The sequence below is a fragment of the Scyliorhinus canicula genome, chromosome 13 (assembly GCF_902713615.1).
Source record: "Scyliorhinus canicula chromosome 13, sScyCan1.1, whole genome shotgun sequence".
Lineage (NCBI taxonomy): Eukaryota > Metazoa > Chordata > Chondrichthyes > Carcharhiniformes > Scyliorhinidae > Scyliorhinus > Scyliorhinus canicula.
In genome coordinates, this window is record NC_052158.1 from 29,004,158 (window position 1) to 29,026,734 (window position 22,577).

Consider the following 22,577-nt stretch of genomic DNA (forward strand, 5'->3'; position numbering starts at 1 on the left):
TGGGATCTCCTTCCATGTCTTAACCCTGAGGTTAACTTATACAACTTACAATACAAAAAGAAAAGATAAATGAAAAGAAAAGAAAAACTGCTTACCAGATAGATTCAAATTTAGCAGGTCTCCTCTTGTCTGATCAAATCAAGCCCTCCTGTGACGTCACTCTTCAGTTTCTCCCCAGTCTAAACCTCAGATCCACCGTTTACCCGCTTCCGTTCCCAAAATGCCGTCGGTCCAACCGCTCACCTCATCTCAGCTCCGCTCCTGAAAATTGCTGATCAGGAAAGCTAGAAAGGCTTCAGAGAGGGTGCAGGGGATGTTGACAAGGAATTTACCAGGGAGGAGGGACTTCGCTGGCACAAAAGAACACGAGCATTAGGGACAGGAGTCGGCCATTCGGCCCCTTGGGACCATTCTGCCGTTGGACAAGATGGGATGGTCTGATTGTGGCATCATCTGCTTTCCTGTCAGCCCCTCCACCACCTTCTCTCCAATAACCCTTCCCCTTAATTGGAAAAAATTAATTGGGTACTCTAAATTTTTTTAAAAACCAGAAAAAATAAAATCATTGGACTTCTGAAGTCAAATTTCACCAACGGCTGTGGTGGTATTTGAACCAGTGCTCCCCCTTTGAATTACTAGTCCAATGACAGGACCATTATGCCACTGCCTCTTGTCTTGGTGAGTAGTTCAAAATTAGAGTTTCAAAGACTAAAAATCATTGCCAAATGACCTGAAGCGGAAACGAGGAGAACCTTTTTTGAATAGTTAGGAGCTGAGACGCTCAACCTGAAAAGGTGGTGAACGCTAATACCATGAATAGTCATTGAAGAGAGTTGGGCAGGTGACTACTTTTTCAACAAGCCAGCACAAGGTTTGATCGGCCAAAATGGCTTCCACCATCGTGCCATGATTCAATGACAGTATTAAATGACAGCACAGCACAGAGTGTGAGATTTATGGTTTCAATTTGCACAAATTATTGCAACTGGACTGCAGAGTCAGAGGGGAGATGAGTATTTTTTTCATGCTTGAACGTTCTGCCCATAAAGGCTGCTTGAAGGAGATTCAATAATAGTTTTCAAAAAGGTGTTTGGTGTATACTGGAATATGAAAGAAAGTGTCAGACTACGTGGAAAGAACAGAGGTTGGATGGTTGGGGAGGGCGCTGTAGAACCGCGGAACCAGTTTATTGGCTGTAACCTGTATTGATACATGTTTGTAATAAAATACATTAAAAAAAAAGAACCTTAGCACCAAAAGGCAGTTACGATGCAGAAAGAGGCCATTCAGCCCATCGTGTCTGCGCCGGCCAAAAGAAAAAGGAAAAAAAAGAAACAAGTCACCACTTTATCCCACTTTGCAGCCTTGCACGGTACAGCGCTTCAGGTGCACGTTTTGGGTACCTTTGGACTGAGTTGAGCATTTAAACCACAGCCATCTATTCAGGCAGGGATTCTTTGGTGCCCATCACCCTCTGGGTGGAAAAAAAACCTTTCCCTATGTTCTCTCTAATCTTTCTGCTAATCACCGTAACTCCACTCACCCCATCTCTCTGGTAATTGACCCCTCAGCCAAGGGAAACATGCCTTTCCTGTCTACCATGTCTAGGCCCCTTCCAATTTTGTACAGGAATGGGATTAGGTTGGATTAGTCGGATGATCCTTTGAAAGAGCCGGCAGAGGCGCAATGAGCCGAATGGCCTCGGTCGGGTTTCTGAGGCCCTCCGAACCCGACTGGACCCGAGGCAAAGCTGTCAAAATCTTTCTTTCAGATCAGCCCCAGTCCGTTAAGAGGGGAGACAGGGCTTATTTCCTGATAGTGAATAAAAAGTCTTGGATTAAAGCCTGGAACCACTGTCGCAACCAGTACACCAACCTGGCCAGCATGAGGAACATGGAGGAGGCCAAGATTATCTCCTCTCTGCTGCACGAGCCCTGCTGGATCGGGCTGTACAACGACGGGCTGTCCGGATGGATGTGGACCAACGGAGACAAATTCACCTACGCCAAGTGGGCCCTTTGGCACCCGTACAGCTTCAGTGGCTCCCTGCCTATGTGCGGGGCCATACTTGAGAGTGAGTGGCACGAAGCAGACTGCGATTTCCCATTTGCCTTCGTTTGCTACAAAGGTAATCGCCTACGTTGAATGAAATGTCCAACTGGTGCCCGCTAGTGTTTATGCTCCACACGGGCCTCCTCCCACCCTATGTCACCTCACCCCGTCAGCATATCCGTCTATTCCTTTCTCCCTCATGCACCTCTCTGGCTTAGTCTTAAGTGCATCGCTACTATTCCTCTCAACTATTCCTTATGGGAGCAAGCTCCACACTCTGACTGCTCTCTGGGTAAAGTAGTTTAGTTTTTTTCCTGAATTCTGCATTGGATTTGTTACTCACTGTTATATTGAGCATCGATGGAAAAAAAAGAGGCTTTTTTCTCATCGAAACATTTCATCTGGAAAGCATCAGGATAATTCAGAAGAATAAAAGTAAAGTTGCCATAGTCCCAGCTGACCACAGACGGCTTTTCCCTTGTGAGGGAGGAGAGCTGAATGGTGGTGATTTATCCTGAGGATCACTACGCCTCAGGCAAGGGCCAAGGTTGAGAAGGTCGGGGCCGACATGCAAGTATACCAATGTCAGGGAAATCATAACAATTTGTACTGCATGGGAAGAGAGTGCTGGTTTATTGACAAGTGGACTCTTTTTTTAAAAAAAATATGAATTTAGAATACCCAATTACTTTTTTCCACTTAAAGGGCAATTTAACGTGACCAAGGGCAGCACGGTAGCATGGTGGTTAGCATAAATGCTTCACAGCTCCAGGGTCCCAGGTTCGATTCCCGGCTGGGTCACTGTCTGTGCGGAGTCTGCACGTCCTCCCCGTGTGTGCGTGGGTTTCCTCCGGGTGCTCTGGTTTCCTCCCACAGTCCAAAGATGTGCGGGTTAGGTGGATTGGCCATGCTAAATTGCCCGTAGTGTCCTAAAAAGTAAGGTTAAGGGGTGGGGGGTTGTTGGGTTACGGGTATAGGGTGGATACGTGGGTTTGAGTAGGGTGATCATGGCTCAGCACAACATCGAGGGCCGAAGGGCCTGTTCTGTGCTGTACTGTTCTATGTTCTAATTCACCTACCCTGCACATCTTTGGGTTGTGGGGGTGAGACCCACGCAGACATGGGCAGAATGTGCAAACTCCACACGGAATAGTAACCCGGGACCTGGATCGAACCCGGGTCCGCAGCGCCACCGTGTCGCCCCCATTGACAAGTGGATTCTAATTGGCCGAGGCAATGCATTGGTAGAGATGGAAATAAGTTCACTTGCCCATCAATCAGCACTTGCTACTCGTACAGATAAGTTTTATGATTTCCCTGACATTGGCATTCTTGAAAATTGTCCTGATGAGTGCCAAGTGAAAAGCTTCGACAAAAAAATGTCTCCTCCTTCAGTCGCACTCCGGTTCTGTACTACCGAACTGCTATTTATTTTATATTTGTGGTGCCTGGTTTTAGACTCCCCATCAGTGGAAACATCTGCAAGTCACATCCTATTAAACCCTTTAATTTTATAGACCTAAAGTTTCCTAGCCTTTCTTTTGTTGGGCATCACTGGCTATGCCAGATTTTATTGCCCAACCATAAATTGCCACTCGAGAAGGTGGTGGTGAGCTGCCTTCTTGAACCGCTGAAGCTGTGAAGTGTAGTTACACCCACAGTACCATTAGGGTGGGAGTTCCAGGATTTTGACCTAGTGACAGTGAAGGAATGGACGATATGTTTCCAAGTCAGGGTGGTGAGTGACTTGGAAGGGAACTTCCAGGTGGTGGGGGTTCCCATGTCTCTGCTGCCCTTGTCCTTCTAGATAGTGGTAGTCCTGGGTTTGGGAGGTGCTGCCTAAGGAGCCTTGCTGAGTTCCTGCAGTACTTGGATAGTTCCTAGCCACCTTGAAGTTATGATGTGGAGATGCCGGCGTTGGACTGGGGTGAGCACAGTAAGAAGTCTTACAACACCAGGTTAAAGTCCAACAGGTTTGTTTCAAACACGAGCTTTCGGAGCACGGCTCCTTCTTCAGGTGAATGGAAAGGCTTGTTCCAGAAATGTTTATATAGACACAGTCAGAGATGCCCCGGAATGCGAGCACCTGCAGGCAATCAAATCATCAAAGATGCAGAGAGAGAGGTAACTCCAGGTTAAAGAGGTGTGAATTGTCCCAAGCCAGTTCAGTCGGTAGGCCTCTGCAAGTCCAGGCTTGTTGGTGGGGGCCGAATGTAATGCGACATGAATCCCAGATCCCGGTTGAGTCCGCATTCATGCGTGCGGAACTTAGCTATAAGTTTTTGCTCAGCAATTTTGCGTTGTCGCGTCTCCTGAAGGCCTCCTTGTAGAATGCTGACCCGGAGATCAGAGGCTGAATGTCCTTGACTGCTGAAGTGTTCCCCAACTGGAAGGGAACAGTCCTGCCTGTTGATAGTCGGACGATGCCCGTTTATTCGTTGTCGCAGTGTCTGCATGGTCTCGCCAATGTACCACGCTTCGGGACATCCTTTCCTGCAGCGTATGAGGTAGACTACATTGGTCGAGTCGCACGAGTATGCGCCGCGTACCTGGTGGGTGGTGTTTCCACGTGTAATGGTGGTGTCCATGTCGATGATCTGGCATGTCTTGCAGAGATTACCCTGGCAGGGTTTTGTGGTGTTGTGGTTGCTGTTCTGAAGGCTGGGTAATTTGCTGCAAACAATGGTTTGTTTGAGGTTGCGCGGTTGTTTGAAGGCCAGTAGTGGGGGTGTGGGGATGACCTTGGCAAGATGTCCATCCTCGCTGATGATGTGTTGGAGGCTGCGAAGAAGATGTCGTAGTTTCTCCGCCCCAGGAAAGTACTGGACGACGAAGGGTACTCTGTCAGTGGTGTCCCGTGTTTGTCTTCTGAGGAGGTCGGTGCGGTTTTTTGCTGTGGCGCGGTGGAACTGTCGATCAATGAGTCGAGCGCCATATCCCGTTCGTACGAGGGCATCTTTCAGCATCTGTAGGTGTCTGTTGCGCTCCTCCTTGTCTGAGCAGATCCTGTGTATACGGAGGGCTTGTCCATAGGGGATGGCTTCTTTAATGTGTTTCGGGTGAAAGCTGGAGAAGTGGAGCATCGTGAGATTATCTGTGGGCTTGCGGTAAAGCGAGGTGCTGAGGTGACCGTCCTTGATGGAGACGAGTGTGTCCAAGAATGGAACTGAATTTGGAGAATAGTCCATGGTGAGTTTGATGGTGGGATGGAACTTATTGATGTCATCGTGTAGTCGTTTCAGTGATGTCTCGCCGTGGGTCCAAAGGAAACAAATGTCATCGATGTATCTGGTGTATAGCATCAGTTGAAAGTCCTGTGTGGTGAGGAAGTCCTGTTCAAACTTGTGCATGAAGATGTTGGCATATTGAGGTGCAAATTTGGTCCCCATGGCTGTTCCGTGCGTCTGGATGAAGAATTTGTTGTCGAAGGTGAAGACGTTGTGGTCTAGAATGAAACGGATGAGTTGCAGAATTGCGTCTGGAGATTGGCAGTTGTCGGTGTTGAGGACTGAGGCTGTTGCAGCAATGCCGTCGTCATGGGGGATGCTGGTCATCCCCACACCCCCACTACTGGCCTTCAAACAACCGCGCAACCTCAAACAAACCATTGTTTGCAGCAAATTACCCAGCCTTCAGAACAGCAACCACAACACCACAAAACCCTGCCAGGGTAATCTCTGCAAGACATGCCAGATCATCGACATGGACACCACCATTACACGTGGAAACACCACCCACCAGGTACGCGGCGCATACTCGTGCGACTCGACCAATGTAGTCTACCTCATACGCTGCAGGAAAGGATGTCCCGAAGCGTGGTACATTGGCGAGACCATGCAGACACTGCGACAACGAATAAACGGGCATCGTGCGACTATCAACAGGCAGGACTGTTCCCTTCCAGTTGGGGAACACTTCAGCAGTCAAGGACATTCAGCCTCTGATCTCCGGGTCAGCATTCTACAAGGAGGCCTTCAGGAGACGCGACAACGCAAAATTGCTGAGCAAAAACTTATAGCTAAGTTCCGCACGCATGAATGCGGACTCAACCGGGATCTGGGATTCATGTCGCATTACATTCGGCCCCCACCAACAAGCCTGGACTTGCAGAGGCCTACCGACTGAACTGGCTTGGGACAATTCACACCTCTTTAACCTGGAGTTACCTCTCTCTCTGCATCTTTGATGATTTGATTGCCTGCAGGTGCTCGCATTCCGGGGCATCTCTGACTGTGTCTATATAAACATTTCTGGAACAAGCCTTTCCATTCACCTGAAGAAGGAGCCGTGCTCCGAAAGCTCGTGTTTGAAACAAACCTGTTGGACTTTAACCTGGTGTTGTAAGACTTCTTACAGTGCTCACCTTGAAGTTAGCCACTGTGTGTTGGTGGTGGAGGGAGTGAGTGTTTGTGGAAGGAGGAGCAATCAAGTGCGCTGCTTTGTCCTGCATGGTGTTGAGCTTCATGAGTGTTTGGAGCTCTCTCATTCAGGCAACTGGGGAGTGTTCCATCACACACCTGACATTTGCCTTGTAAGTGGGGGACAGGATTTGGAGAGTCAGGCAGTGAATTACTCATTGCAGGATTCCCTCGTCCAGTTCAGTTTCTGGTCATTAGTAACCTCTCGAGTGTTGATTCAGTGAAGGTAATGGCATTGAATGTCAAGGGGCGATGGTTAGATTCTTTCTTGTTGGAAGTGGTCATTGCTTATTACTTGTGTGGTGCAAATGTTACTTGCCACTTATCAGGCCAAGCCTAGATATTCTCCAGGACTTGCTGCATTTGGATTTGGGCTGTTTCAGTATCTGAAGAGTCACAAATTGTGCTGAACATTGTGCAGTCATCAGCGAACATCCCCACACCTGACCAGACAAATGAAGCAGCTGAAGGTGGCTGGATCAAAGAAACTCTCCTGATGAATTCCTGCAGGATGTCCTGGAACCTCTAAAACCACACCATCTTCCTTTTGTGGTTCCTTGATGCCAGAATCTGTCAAATGCTGCCTCGCTAGCAAGGGCAGTCATTCTCACCTCACTTCTGGAGTTCAGCTCTCTTGACAATATTTAAGCCAAGGTTGTAATGAGGTCAGGGGTTGAGTGACATCGGTGGAACCCAAACTGAGTGTCTATGGGCATGATATTGCTAAGCAATTGCCATTTGATTGCACTGTTAATGACCCCTCCCATCACTTTGCCAGCGAGCCCTGGCCTGTTTAATCCTTCCTGATAGATATAATCTTGCTAGTTTGTGCGTTTTATTTGACTGGGTATTCAAGAGAAGGAGAACTGAATTTTGAGCCTGACCTACAAAATGTGAAAACGGACATGGGCTCGGGCGAAACAGATGATACCACGTCAGTTGCCCGATATATACGCAACTTCATATTCAGTTCTGCTCACTTCAAAAGCACCAAATTTTGAGCAATGCACAACGGACGGTTATAAATTATTCCACAAGGCGACATGGTGGTGCAGTGGTTAGCACTGCTGCCTCACCGCGCCGAGGTCCCAGGTTCGATCCCGGCCCTGGGTCACTGTCCGTGTGGAGTTTGCACATTCTCCCCGTGTCTGCATGGGTCTCGCCCTACAACCCAAAGATGTGCAGGGTAGGTGGATTGGCCACGCTAAATTGCCCCTTAATTGGAAATAAAAAAAATTGAGTACTCTAAATTTATTTTTACAAAAGTGATTCCACAGTCCATGCCCAATCCCATCCCTAAGCATCTCTCACATTAGCGTTTCTTGTGTTAGAATATACAGAATATAGGGATAGAAAAAGGCCATGCCAGTTCTGGGTATTGAGACCATTGAAACTTCCGCTGACATCGGGAGGGAATTTCTGGTCTCACGGCGTCCTTGAATCGAAAGCCCTGCCCATAGTCACCAATAAATCCCAAAGGGAATTTAAGAGAAGGCCAGGGGTGAGAACGTGGGACTCGCTACCAGGAGGAGCATTGAGGTGATTGGCACAGATATATTTAGAAGCCAGATTAGTCTATAGTATGGAATGGATATGATGTTGATAGGGTGGGGTAAAGGGGGATGGGGGAGGACGTCTGCTCCTCCTGCCACCACAGCACAGTGGCAGAAGTCAGCCCGCCAAGGCTCCTTCGCCAGCATCAACCTCTACCACTGAGCAACAGATACATGGGACCACCAGCACCTGCACGTCTCCCCCCTGAGCTACACTCACCTTACTGGAACTATATCGGCCCTTGACTATCGCTGGGTCAAAATCCTGAAACACCCTGCCTAACAGTACTATGGGTGTACCTACACCCTGTGGGCAGCAGCTCAAGAAGGCAGCTCACCACCGCGTTCTCAAGGAGGCAATTAAGGATGGGAAAGACATGCGGCCTAGTCGGGGTCGCTCACATGCCGCAAACGGATTGTTGAGAACATAAACTGCCGTTGAGCTGATGTGCGGTTTCCCCGCTACCGGTTTCACGTGATCCTCTGTGAGGCACATGCACCAGGATGAGGTGAAACGAGCTTTTGGAGTTTTAACTGTGCAGGAAATTTGATATCAGGTTTGTTTAAAAGAGCACTGGAACAGTGTGTAACATTACTGACTCCGCAGAACTGAAGACAAAGTCAGAACCCAAGATTACAAAATCAAAACAACTGCCAAAAGTTGAACATTATTTCCCTTCCAAAAAAGTTGAAGAGGACCTCACCAAACGGAGTGCAGGTAGGAGCTGCACAGAATTTCGGGACTGCCTGTGCGTGGGGAAAATTGTGGTGGCGGCCGTTAAATAGGAAATAGGAACTGAGTGATGGACGAAGGCCACTTGGGCTCATCATGGCGGATCAGCGCCCTAACTCTCCTTTTCCGCATGTACCTCAATACCAAGATGGGTTTCCCACCGCAGGTTTTGCACTGTCGTTAAAGACCTCCTATTTCCACATAGAGCCATAGATAGATGTTTACAGCATGGAAACAGGCGCTTCAGCCCAGCTTGTCCATGCCGCTCAGTTTCTATCACTAAACCAGTCCCACTTGCCCACATTTGGCCCATATCCCTTTGTACCCACCCTGCCCATGTAACTGCCTAACTTTTTTTAAAGGAAAAAATTGTGTCTGCCCCTGGCAGCCCGTTCCAGATGCTCACCATGTTCTGTGAGAAGAAATTTCCCCTTGGTCTTTTTGTATCTCTCCCCTCTCACCTCAAGTCTATGCCCTCGAGTTCTAGATTCGTAGCTTTGGGAAAAGGTGTTGACTATCTACCTTATCTATGCTCTTCATTATTTTATAGACCTCTATAAGATCACCCCTCAGCCTTCTACGCTCCAGGGAAAAAAGAGAGCCTATCCAGCCTCTCCATCCTCGTAAATCTCTTCTGCACTTTTTCTAGTTTAACAATATCCTTCCTAGAATATGGGGACCAGAACTGAACACAGTTTTCCATGTGTGGTCTTACCAATGTCTTGCACAACTTCAACAAGACGTCCCAACTCCTGTATTCAATATTCTGACCAATAAAACCTACCATGCTGAATGCCTTCTTCACCACCCTGCCCACCTGTGACACCACCTTTAAGGAACTATGAACCTGTACCCCTAGATCCGTTTGTTCCGTAACTCTCCCCAATTACCTACCATTAACTGAGTAGGTCCTGCCCTGATCTGATCTACCAAAATGCATCACCTCGCATTTATCCTTTTTTAAAAAAAATTTAGAGTACTCAATTATTTTTTCCAATTAAGGGGCAATTTAGCATGGCCAATCCACCTATCCTGCACATCTTTGGGTTGTGGGGGTGAAACCCACGCAAACACGGGGAGAATGTGCAAACTCCACAGACAGTGACCCAGGGCCGGGATTCGAACCCGGGTCCTCAGCGCCGTAGGCAGCAATGCTAACCACTGTGCCACCGTGCTGCCCTCCTCGCATTTATCCTAATTAAACTCCATCTGCCATTCATCGGCCCACTGGCCCAATTGGTGAAGATCCTGTTGCAATCTTATATAACCTTCTTCACTATCCACTCTGCCATCAATCTCGGTGCCATCTTAAAACTTACTAACCATGCTTCCTGCATTCTCATCCAAATCATTAATATAAAACAAATAACAGTGAACCCAGCACCGATCCCTGAGGCTCACCGCTGGTCACAAGTCTCCATTTTGAAAAACAACCCTCCACAACCACCCTTTGGCTTTGGTTGGCAAGCCAATTTTGTATCCAATTAACTATTCGCCCTGGATTCCATCGATTTAACCTTTTGCAACAACCTACCATGTGGTACATTGTCAAAGGCCTTGCTAAAGTCCATGGGAGACAACGTCGACTGCACGGCCTTCATCTACCTTCTTGGTTCCTCCTTCAAAAACCTCAATCTAATTGGTGAGACATGACTTTCCCCTTACAAAGCCATGCAGACTTTCCCTAATTAGCCCTTGCCTGTCGAATGCCTGTAGATCCTGTCGCTCAGAATACCTTCCAACAATTTACCCACTATAGGAGTAAGGCTCACCGATCTGTCTTTCCCAGGCTTATCCCTACAGCCCTTCTTAAACAAGGGCCCAACATTCGCTACCCTCCAATCTTCAGGCACCTCTCCTGTGGCTGTCGATGTTTCAAATATCTCAGCCCGCGGGCCGGCAATATCCTCCCGAGCCTCCCACAACTTCCTGGGATACGTTTAATCAGGTCCCGGAGATTAAAAAAAATTTTTTTTTTGTAAAATATTTCATTTGTGATTTTATAACAGTAACAGTAAACTATATACAAACAATTATAAACATAGTGCAAAGGCCATCTACCTCCCTCACAGGTCCCAACTTCCTAAAACAGTAATCTAGACTAACCCCCGCCGCCACCCCCACCCCCCTCCTTCCCCCTTCCCTCTGCTGACAGTTAATTTTCTCTAACAAAGTCGCCAAACGGCTGCCACCTCCAGACGAACCCTAGCATTGACCCTCTCAGGGCGAACTTGATTTTCTCAAGACTGAGAAACCCAGGCATGTCACTGACCCAGGTCTCTGATTTTGGGGGCTTTGGGTCCCTCCATGCTAACAGTATCTGTTTCCGGGCTACCAAGGAGGCAAAGGCCAAGACGTCGGCCTCTCTCGCTCCATGGACTCCCGGGTCCTCCGACACTCCGAAAATTGCCACCTCTGAACTCGGTGCCACCCTTGTTTTTAACACGGTGGACATGACATCTGCAAACCCCTGCCAGAATCCCCTAAGCTTCAAACATGCCCAAACCACGTGGGTATGGTTCGCTGGCTCTCCCGCGCACCTTGCACGCCTGTCTTCTATCCCAAAAAACTTGCTCAACCGGGCCGCCATCTTGTGTGCCTTGTGAGCGACCTTAAATTGTATCAGGCTGAGCCTGGCGCATGATGTGAACGTGTTGACCCTACTTGACGCATCCTCTGTATGCGTTTCCTCTGACTCTGAGTTCTCTATAGATCTCTGAGACCTTCCCCTCTCCCACCCATACTCTAGAAATGACCATAGCTTGTATCCCCCGTGGTGGTAGGAGCGGAAAGGTTGGAACCTGCCTTCGCAAGAAGTCCCGAATCACCTTCTCCACTCGCGGGGTTTTACCCGCCCAAACAAAACCGAAGATTGCTTTATTTACCTGCTTGAAAAAGGCCTTTGGGGTAAAGATGGGGAGGCACTGAAAAGCAAACATGAATCTCAGGAGGACGGTCATTTTCACTGTCTATACCCTCCCCGCTAGTGATAACGGGAGCATATCCCACCTTCGGAAGTCCTCTTTCATTTGTTCCACTAACCGGGTCAAGTTTAGTTTATGGAACAGCCCCCAGTCTCTTGCCACCTGGGTCCCTAATAACGGAAGCTACCTCCCACCACTCTGAACGGCAGCTCTCCCAGTCTCCTCTCCTCCCCCCTTGCCTGGATCGCAAACATCTCTCTTTTCCCCATGTTAAATTTGTACCCTGAAAAATGGCCAAATTCCCCTAAAATCCTCATGATCTTTCCCATCCCCTCTAACGGGTTGGAAACATACAGGAGCAGGTCGTCGGCATATAGCGAGACCCTGTATTCCACCCCACCCCGGACCAGCCCCTGGAGGCTCTTAACGCCACAGCCAGTGGGTCAATGGCCAGAGCGAACAGCAACGGAGAGAGGGGGCATCGCTGCCTAGTCTCCCGGTGCAATCTAAAATAGCTCGACGTCAGCCGGTTCGTTTGAACATTCACCTCTGGTGCCTGGTACAGCAGCCTGACCCAGTCGATGAAACCCCGACCAAACCCGAACCATCCCAACACCTCCCACAGATAGTTCCATTCCACCCAGTCAAAGGCCTTCTCTGCGTCCATTGCGACCACTACCTCCACCTCCTTTCCCTCTGGGGGCATCATGATACATTCAAGAGCCTTCTAACGTTAGCTGTTAGCTGTCTACCCTTAACCAACCCTGTCTGGTCTTCCCATTCCTCCAGGACGCAGTCTTCGATCCTTGAGGACAAGATTTTAGCTAACGGTTTGGCATCAACATTCAACATGGAGATCGGCCTGTAAGACCCGCATAACTCAGGGTCCTTCTCCCGCTTCAGGATCAGTGAGATTGAGACCTGTGACACTGTCGTGGGAAGAACACCGTGCTCCCTTGCCTCATTAAACGCCCTCACCAACAGTGGGCCCAGCATCTTGGAGAACATTTTATAAAATTTCACTGGGTAACCATCTCGTCCTGGTGCTTTGCCTGACTGTATGGCTTCCAGTCCATCTGCTATTTCTTCAATCTCTACCGGGGCTCCCAGCCCTTTTACCAACCCTTCGTCCACCTTCGGGAACTCTAGCCCTCCAGAAATTGCCTCATTCCTTCCACTCCAGCTGCGGGTTCCAACTCGTATAGCCTTCTGTAAAACTCCTTAAATACCCCGTTGACCCCTGCTGAGTCCAAGATTGTGTTCCCTCCTCTGTCCTTCACTCTCCCTATTTTCCTGAGCTGGTGCGCAAGCATTCTACTGGCCTTCTCTCCATGCTTATATATCACCCCCCTCACCTTCCTCAACTTCTCCACCGCCTTCCCTGTAGATAACAAGCCAAATTCCACCTGTCTCCTCCGTTGTTTCTTCAGTAATCCTGCCTCCCGGGGCCTCCGCATAACTCCTGTCCATCTGAGCTATTTTCCCGACCAACCTATCCGCCTCTGCCCTCTCTTCCTTCTCTCTATGGGCCTGAATTGTAATCAGCACCCCTCTGACTACTGCCTTCAGTGCGTCCCAAACCATTGCTGCTGAGACCTCTCCCGTATCGTTAATCTCCAGGTTGTTCTGGATGGATTCCCTTACCCACCCGCACACCCCTCTTCCACTAACAATCCTACATCCAATCTTCATTGCGGGTGCTGACCACCCTCCTCGCTCACCTGTAGGTCCACCCAATGTGGGGCATGGTCCGATACAGCAATCGCCGAATACTCGGTGTCGGTCACACCCACCAGTAAAGCCCTGTTCAAAATAAAAAAAGTCGATCTGGGAGTATGCTTTATGTACATGTGAGAAGAAGGAGAACTCCTTCGCTCTTGGCCGTCCAAACCTCCATGGGTCTGCCCCACCCATCTTCTCCATGAACCCCTTTAGTTCCTTCGCCATTGCCGGCTAACCTGCCTGTCCTTGAACTCGACCGGCCCAGCCTTGGGTCAATTACCATATTGAAGTCCCCCCCCCATGATCAGCTTGTGTGAATCCAGATCCGGGATCTTCCCGAACATCCATCTTACAAACTCCACAGCATCCCAGTTTGGTGCGTAGATATTCACAAGCACCACCGGCAACCCTTCCAGCTTCCCGCTAACCATGATATACCTACCCCCTACATCCGCAACTATTCTCCCCACCTCAAATGACACTCGCTTATTAATCAGGATCGTGACCCCTCTAGTCTCAGAATCCAGCCCCGAGTTAAATACCTGACTGACCCATCCCTTCCTCAGACTGGTCTGATCAATTGCCCTCAGGTGTGTCTCCTGTAGCATTATCACGTCTGCCTTCAATTCTCTCAAATGTGCGACCGCGCGAGCCCTCTAAACCGGACTGGCCCATTCAGCCCTGTGACGTTCCACGTGATCAGCCTGGTCAGGAGGCTTCTCACCCCCCCCCCCCCCCCCCCCCCCTCCCCTTCTCTCTCTCTCTCTCTCCTGACCATCAGCCATCCCCCTTCTAAGGCCAGCCTCCAGTTTGTGCCCACGCTCCCTCCGGCCCGCCCTCAGGTAGTCTCCGTCCCCGACCACCCATTTATCTCCAAGCAACAATCCCTCCCCTGTCAGCAGAGCAATTTCTCTCCCCCGGTAACATCACAATAAATGCAACCCCCTTCAATAAACAAAACACCTGCTCATCCCTCCCCCACTGCGCTTCCATGTGCCAACCCCCTTCAACAAACAAAACACCTGCTCATCCCTTCCCCACTGCGCTTCCATGTGCCAACCCGTCCAGTTGGTGACTCCTCCCCCCATGCCGTCAGACATCTTACTTTGTATTTTTTCCTTCCCTTCTCCCCGCTCGGGCACCTATTCGAAAGGCACATATCCACCCAAACAGACCCAAAGGAAAAAAAAATCAAAGATTCACCCACCCTCCCCCCACCAGTATAAATTTAACTCACAAAACATCGCAACAGCCCAAACAAATGATACAAAAGGCCTTTCTCATGCAGTGCAAGAGTAAGAACCATTTTAGCAGAGTCCCTACAGTAAAGATCAGTCACCTCAGTCTCTATCTAGACCTTTGCTTTTCACAAAGTCCATTGCTTCATCCGGCAACTCGAAGTAAAATTGCCGCTCTTCAGAGGTGACCCATAAAGCTGGATAAAGTAGACCAAACATCACCTTCCTTCTGAAAAGGATCGATTTCACTTGGTTGAATCCCGCTCTTCTCTTGACCAGGTCCGCACCCAGATCTTGGTAGATGCACAGATTGTTATTCTCCCACTTACAGCTCCATGTCTGCTTGGCCCAACGCAAAATCTGTTCCTTATCCAGGAATCTGCATTCGTACCACCATCGCCCTCGGTGGCTCATTCGCCCGTGGTGACTTCGCAAGTGTTCTGTGCGCTCTGTCCACTTCCAGGGGTCTAGAAAACGACCCCTCTCTAATTAACGTCTCAAGCATATTCGCCACATAAGTCCCTTCCGTCCATTCCCTCACGTCCCTCAGGGAGGCCAACGATCCTCAAGTTCTGCCGGTGGGACCTATTCTCTAGGTCCTCCACCTTGTCTTACAGCCTTTTCTGTTGCTCTTTCAGCAGCCCCACCTGTGCCTCCAGCACAGTTAGGTGTTCCTCATGCTCAGCCACTGTTTCCTCCACCTTCTGGACTGCCCGATCTTGGGTTTCCAGTCTGTGCTCCACCCAAGTGATCGACTCCTTGATCGGGTCCAGGCATTCCATTTTTTGCTTGGCAAAGTCTCCCGAATAAACTCCACCAGCTGGTTCGGTGTCCACTGGGCCGCCGAGCCAGTACCCTGCAGATCTGCCATGCTTTCATTTACTGTAGAATCTACACATGTCTGCTCGATTCGGTTCTTCCATCCCTACGTCCACTTCTGTACCGTGTGTCCATATATTGGGTGGGATTCCTCGTCACAGTCTCATCCACCACCGACCCCTCAAACAAATTCCGAAAAAAATCAAGGGAAATCAGGTCCACAAAGTCCGTCACGAGAGGGAGCCACCAAATGTGCGACCTACTCCCTCACGGCTGCCACTGGAAGTCGGGATTTATCTATCTTAATGCCCATTAATACCTCCAGCACCTCCTCCTCTGTAATATGTACACTCCACAAGACATCACTTTTTATTTCCCCAATTTCCCTAACATTCGTGCCTTTCTCAACAATAAATACTGACGAGAAATATTAATTTAGGACCTCTCCCATCCCTTGTGGATCTGCACATAGATTACCTTATTTATCCTTAAGAGGCCCTACCCTCTCCCTAATCACTCCCTTTATGCATCTGTAAAGGCTCTTTGGATTTTCCTTTGCCTTATCTGCCAAGACAATCTCATGTCCCTTTTTTGTCCTGCTGATTTCTCTCTTACCTCTACTCCGACAAGCCCTATACTCTTGATCCCAGTTGCCTATGTATTTCAGATGTCTCCTGCTTAATTTTGACCATGGCCTTGATATCCTGAGTCATCCAGGGTTCCCTACTTCTACCAGCCTTACCCTTCACTCGAAGAGGAATGTGCTCACCCTGAAACCTAATTAGCACCCATTTGAGATTCCCACTTCCCAGCTGTCCCCTTGCCTGTAAACAGGCACTCCCAATCAAATTTTGAAAGTTCCCGCCAAATAACATCGAAATTGGCCTTGCCCTGATTTAGAATTTGGGCAGAACTATCATTCTCCAAGCAACCTTAAAACTAATGGAATTATGGTCACTGGTCCTAAAGTGAACACTCATTAACACTTCCGTCACCTGCTCTTCCTTATTCCCCAAGAGGAGATCAAGTTGTGCCCCCTCCCTAGTCGGGCCATCCAAATTCATATTGAATGAGGAATTCTTCCTGAATACACTCGACAAATTTCTCTCCATCCAAACCCCAAGTACTATGTAGCAGTTAATGTTGGGAAAGTTAAAATCCCCTACTATTACCACACTTTTTCAAGCAGAATCATAGAATGTACAGCGCAGAAGGGGGCTATTCAGCCCATCGAGTCTGCACCGGCCCTTGGAAAGAGCACCCTACCCAAGCCTACACCTCCACCCTCTCCCCATAACCCAGTAACCCCACCCAACACTAAGAGCAATTTTGGACACTAATGGCAATTTTGCGTGGCCAATCCACCTAACCTGCACATCTTTGGACTGTGGGAGGAAACCGGAGCACCCGGCGGAAACCCACACGCACACATGGGGAGGACGTGCAGACTCCACACAGACAGTGACCCAAGCCGGGAATCGAACCTGGGACCCTGGAGCTGTGAAGCAATTGTGCTAACCACTATGCTACCGTGCTATCTGTAATCTCCTTACATAAGAACTAGGAGCAGGAGAGGGATGGAGTTTAGGGAGACTAGGGAGGTTATGCTGCAATTGTATAGGTGTTAGTGAGGCCACATCTGGAGTATTGTGTTCAGTTTTGAACATAAGAACATAAGAACTAGGAGCAGGAGTAGGCCATCTGGCCCCTCGAGCCTGCTCCGCCATTCAATTAGATCATGGCTGATCTTTTGTGGACTCAGCTCCACTTTCCGGCCCGAACACCATAACCCTTAATCCCTTTATTCTTCAAAAAACTATCGATCTCTATCTTAAAAACATTTAATGAAGGAGCCTCAACTGCTTCACTGGGCAAGGAATTCCATAGATTTACAACCCTTTGGGTGAAGAAGTTCCTCCTAAACTCAGTCCAAAATCTACTTCCCCTTATTTTGAGGCTATGCCCCCTGGTTTTGCTTTCACCCGCCAGTGGAAGCAACCTGTCCGCATATATCCTATCTATTCCCTTCATAATTTTATATGTTTCTCTAAGATCCCCCCCCTCCCCCCGCATCCTTCTCAATTCCAACGAGTGCAGTCCCAGTCTACTCAACCTCTCCTCGTAATCCAATCCCCTCAACTCTGGGATTAACCTAGTGAATCTCCTCCGCACGCCCTCTAGCACCAGTACGTCCTTTTCTCAGGTAAGGAGACCAAAACTGAACACAATACTCCAGGTGTGGCCTCACTAACACCTTACATATTTGCTTCTCGATTTCCCGCTGACTATTTGGGGGCCGATAGTGCAGTCCAATCAAATTGATCTCACCCCTCTTATTTTTCAGTTCGACCCATATAAACTCAGTGGGAGAACCCTCGGATATATGCTCTCTATGTGCTGCCATGGTGTTGTCCCTAATCAAAAACGCAACTCCCCCTCTCCTCCTGTCTCCTGATCTATCTTTCTGACAGCATCTGTACCCTGGAACATTGATCTGCCAGTACTGCCCCTCTTTCAGCCATGTTTCAGTATTCGTTATAATATCCCACTCCCATGTACCTATCCATGCCCTGAGTTTATCTGCTATCTTGCCCGTTAGGCCTCTTGCATTGAAATAAATGCAGTTCAATCTGTTTCTCTGCCTTCCACTTTTCTCCTTCCTGACTTTTTACTACCCTCTGATCTCCTGCATTGGTTCCCACCCCCAGGCCAAATTAGTTTAAACCCTCCCCAACAGCGCTAGCAAACAACCCCCTAGGACATTGGTTCAAGTCCTGCCCACATGTAGACCGTCTGATTTGTAATGGTCCCACCTTTCCCAGAACCGGTTCCAATGTCCGAAAAATCTGAATCCCCCCCATCCCTCCGTACCATCTCTCAAGCCACGCATTCATCTTGTCTAAGCTGTCATTCCTTTTTTTAAAAACGTATTGTATTACAAATATGCATCAAAACAGGTTACAGCTCATAAACACCTTGGGAAACATGATTCAATCAACTATACAGTCTGTACAGATTTTTCCCCTTTTCACCCCCCGCCCCCTACGAACAGCAGCTCCTCAAACATGGTCACAAACATTCCCCACCTTTTCTCAAACCCCACTGAAGAAACCCTTAACTCATACTTTATCTTCCCCAACCACAGGAAGTTGTACAGATCACCCAACCATGCTGCTAACCCCGGTGCCTATGCAGCTGGTGCATCAGCATGCGGCTCACCTTCTCCCCTTACTCGTATTGCACCGCTATGCAGTTGTTCAACTGCCCACCCCGTTGTCAGCCTGTCAAACTGCCTCCGCAACATTTTCCTCCTTGCCAATCCTTCCACGGTGGGCACCCTCGAATATTCCCTGTCCAGCTCCACTATCTTGCTCACTAGATGGTCATGTTCCTCTATCCTGTTGTGTCTACTCTGTCTAGCACGTCTGTATGCACCACGACAGCTGCCTGTTCATCCTTCCCCTTTAGAATGTCCTGCTGCCGCTCTGAGACATCCAGGACCCTTGCACCTAACAATTTAATAATAATAATCGCTTATTGTCACAAGTAGGCTTCAATGAAGTTACTGAGAAAAGCCCCTAGTCGCCACATTCCAGCGCCTGTTCGGGGAGGCTGGTGCGGGAATTGAACCCCGCTGCTGGTATTGTTCTGTATTACAAGCCAGCGATTTAGCCCACTGTGCTAAACCATCTGGGAGGCAACACTCCTGGAGCTCATTTGTGTTCGCAGAAACGCCTGTCTGCTCCCTTCACAATCAGATCCCCTATCTCTATACCTCTACCATTCTTTTTCATGCCCTTCTGCGCAGCAGAGCCAGCCACAGTGCCATGAACGTGGCTACAGTATCCAAAGAGGTATACCTGTTTTGGAGGGGGATGACCACAGGGGACCCCTGCACTACCTTCCTACTCTTCCTCTGCCTTTTGGTCACCCATTCCCTATCTCCCTCAGTATTCCTTATCTGTGGTGTGACCAACTCGGTAAACGTGCTATCCACAACTTCCTCAGCATTGTGGATGCTCCAAAGTGAGTCCGTTCGCAGCTCCAGAGCCATCAAGCGGTCTAACAGGAGCTGCAGTTGGCACACTTTGTGCATGTGAAGGAGCCAGGGACATTGGATGTGTGTCTAAACTCCCACATTGCACAAGACAAGCATGACGCGGGTCTGGGATCTTCTGCAATGTCTTTTTTTTTAATTTAGAGTACTGAATTAGTTTTTAGTTCCAATTAAAGGACAAATTAGCGTGGCTAATCCACCTAACCTCCACATCTTTGGGTTGTGGGGGTGAAGCCCACGCAGACATGGGGAGAATGGGCAAAGTCCACATTGACAGTGACCCAGGGGTGGGATTCAAACACGGGTCCTCAGCGCTGCAGTCCAATTGCTAACCATTGTACCACATGCCGCCCTCTCCTGCCATATATTAACCCTTAGGTTAACTTATACAAGTGCAATGCCAAAAAACAAAAACTATACAAATGAAAATAAAATAAAAAATACTTACCAGTCACAACTACTTACCAGATAGATACAAATTTAGCAGGTCCCCTCTTTGGCCAATCTAATGAAATGAAATGAAAATGAAAATTGCTTATTGTCACGAGTAGGCTTCAATGAAGTTACTGTGAAAAGCCCCTAGTCACCACATTCCGGCGCCTGTCCGGGGAGGCTGGTACGGGAATCGAACAGTGCTGCTGGCCTGCCTTGGTCTGCTTTAAAAGCCAGCGATTTAGCCCAGTGAGCTAAACCAGCCCCGCCTGTAACGTCACTCTTCAGTTTCTCCCCAGTCTAAATCTAAGATTCACCGCCTTCCCGCTTCCCTTCCCAAGATCCCGTCGGTCCAACCGCTTGTCTCCGCTCCGCTCCTGAAAAGCCAGAAGAAAGAGAACAAAACACAAGGGAAAAAGCACCTCCTTCCACTCTGCACCGAATTACCACCCAGCTCCAAATAACCGAGTTTCAATTCTCATTCAGGCTCTCTCACTCACTCAGGCTGTCTCTACTTCACGTGCGCAAAGCTTACTGAATGTGCGCTTTATGCCTCTCTCTTTTATGTAGATCCCAGCTAAACTGAGATGACTCGCACTGGTTAAGCTTCAAACAGAAGAATGCGACATTGCCCCACTCCCCGCCCCCATCTCATCTCATCTGCTACTGAAGTCCCCTCATCCATGCCTTCATTAACTGTAGGCCCGGCTACTTGAACACCCACCTGGCTGATCTGCCTTCTGTAAACTTGAGGTCCACGGCCCATGTTTTATCACCGCTGCCCCCCAAATCCAGTACACCTCTTGCCTTTCTGCTCATTGTCCTATATCGTCCCCCCATCAAAAATGGCATCTTGATTTGAAAACTCTCATTTTGGTTTTCAAATTCCACCCTGGTCTCACCCACACCACCCCCTTCTCCTCCAACCCCTACCTCTGTGATCACCTTCAGCCCCACAACCATCCCCTGATCCTGGCCTCCTGAGCAGCTCTGATTTTAGTTCAATAGAAGAATCATAGAACCACCAGCATGCAGAAGGAGGCCATTTGGCCCATCGTATCTGTACTGACCCTCCAAAAAAAGCACTCTATCTGTTGTGTTCCGTGATCTTGTCTGGCAATAAATCTACAAAACTGCTGGTGACTTAGCCAGAATGAGGATTTATTAATGCACACATGGTAAGGTAATGCTCAAATACAGACCGTTATCAGAGAGTTACATTAGACTGTCCTGGAACCACCCTTATGCACGACTGTCCTCATGTATGCCTTACACCTTTTGTTGGTGGCCGGATGTCACCTGATTTATATCTGTCTCCACCTGCTGGTGGGAGGTCATACTGCTGAGTACATGCAGTATTATCTACAGGCAAATCACCACATCCTTAAGAGATATTGAGGTTTTGTACAATCATGATTACTATCTTTACTTTATACATTTTAAAAATGCATAACAATATAAACCGATTTAATTGTGGTGTCCATGGATATGATATGCCTGGTCAGTGTCTGTTCCTTTCGCACAGCTCATTGTGCCTCCCTCATGGGATCGCCCCTGGGATCACTTGGGCTGTTGCCAGCCTTTTCGAAGACTGGTTAGTGTGACGGTCTCTTGCTTTGTACCCTTTGAACACTGTGCCTTTTGAAAGCATGTCTCCTTAACGGCCATACGTGCGTCACCAGCTTCTTCTTTTTCCATTTCTTCCCACGACGTTGTTTGTTCCTTCGCTGTATGTTCTATTTCTTCTTGTCAATCGCAACATCAACATCTTCTCTTTTGTTTTTGTTAGTGGGATGCGCTAGCTCTGCCACTCTTCTCCTCTTTATCTTTTTCATTTTAACAATCATCTGACGAGTTCTTTTCCTTTTTATGTTTGGGTTTGGCAACCCGCGGTTCAGTGCTGGTCTGCACCCTGTGCATAGAAGTGTGCAGATCCACTGTTGGGACCAGTGGCGCCGGCGTGTTTCCGAGGGATTGTGTTACCATGCCCAATTCTGCACCCTCATCTGAAAGTTGGAAAGCCTTGCTCTCTGGTGGCTGGGTGGTAGTAACATCTATAACATCAGATGTTGTCCCTTCTTCGCTTGTTGGAACACCAAGTAATGGCTCCCCATCACTAGAAATGATGATACAAATGCTCTTTGGCCCTGACAATCCAGGCGATGGATCATCCTGATCTTGCCCGAGTATATATTTGTGATCCGGTGACCTACATAGCAATATAGTCATCAGCTCTTCCAACTCATTTTCCAGTGGAGTAGCTTCGAGGATCAGGGAGTTGACTACCGGAACCAGTTCACAGGCCTGAAACGATTCATCAAGTGCCTCTGGAGCAAGCTTCTTGAAGATTGGAACGATGTCTTCTGTGACTAGTTTGTTTGAGTCTGGATCATCTTCTATGTCTTTACTTTCTGCATCATCTTCATATTCTTCGTACATGTCCTCATCATCAGAGTTTGCACCCTTATACTCATCATCTCTATTTTCCTGCTCATCATCAATGTCACCGTACTCATCATCAATATCCCCGTATTCATCACCATCATCATCTTCGTACTCATCATCAATATCCTCGTACTCATCATCATCATCTTCCGTCAGGTATAACACTGCTCGTGGAAGTATGTTC

The 22,577-nt window shown here is 48.5% G+C and overlaps 1 protein-coding gene across 5 annotated transcripts in view; it reads left to right on the forward strand.

Moving 5' to 3' along the window:
• LOC119976346 (macrophage mannose receptor 1-like) overlaps nt 1-22,577 on the forward strand; it is a 156,403-nt gene that overhangs the window by 48,276 nt on the left and 85,550 nt on the right. For 3 of the 5 annotated variants that reach the window (XM_038816815.1, XM_038816814.1, XM_038816817.1), the window contains exons 6-7: nt 1,772-2,128; nt 8,631-8,741. The exons of 1 other annotated variant lie outside the window; for it this stretch is intronic. In XM_038816815.1, the coding sequence (XP_038672743.1) occupies nt 1,772-2,128; nt 8,631-8,741 (468 nt within the window). The remainder of the gene's footprint in view (nt 1-1,771; nt 2,129-8,630; nt 8,742-22,577) is intronic. One more of the 5 variants, XM_038816818.1, reaches the window with a different exon arrangement.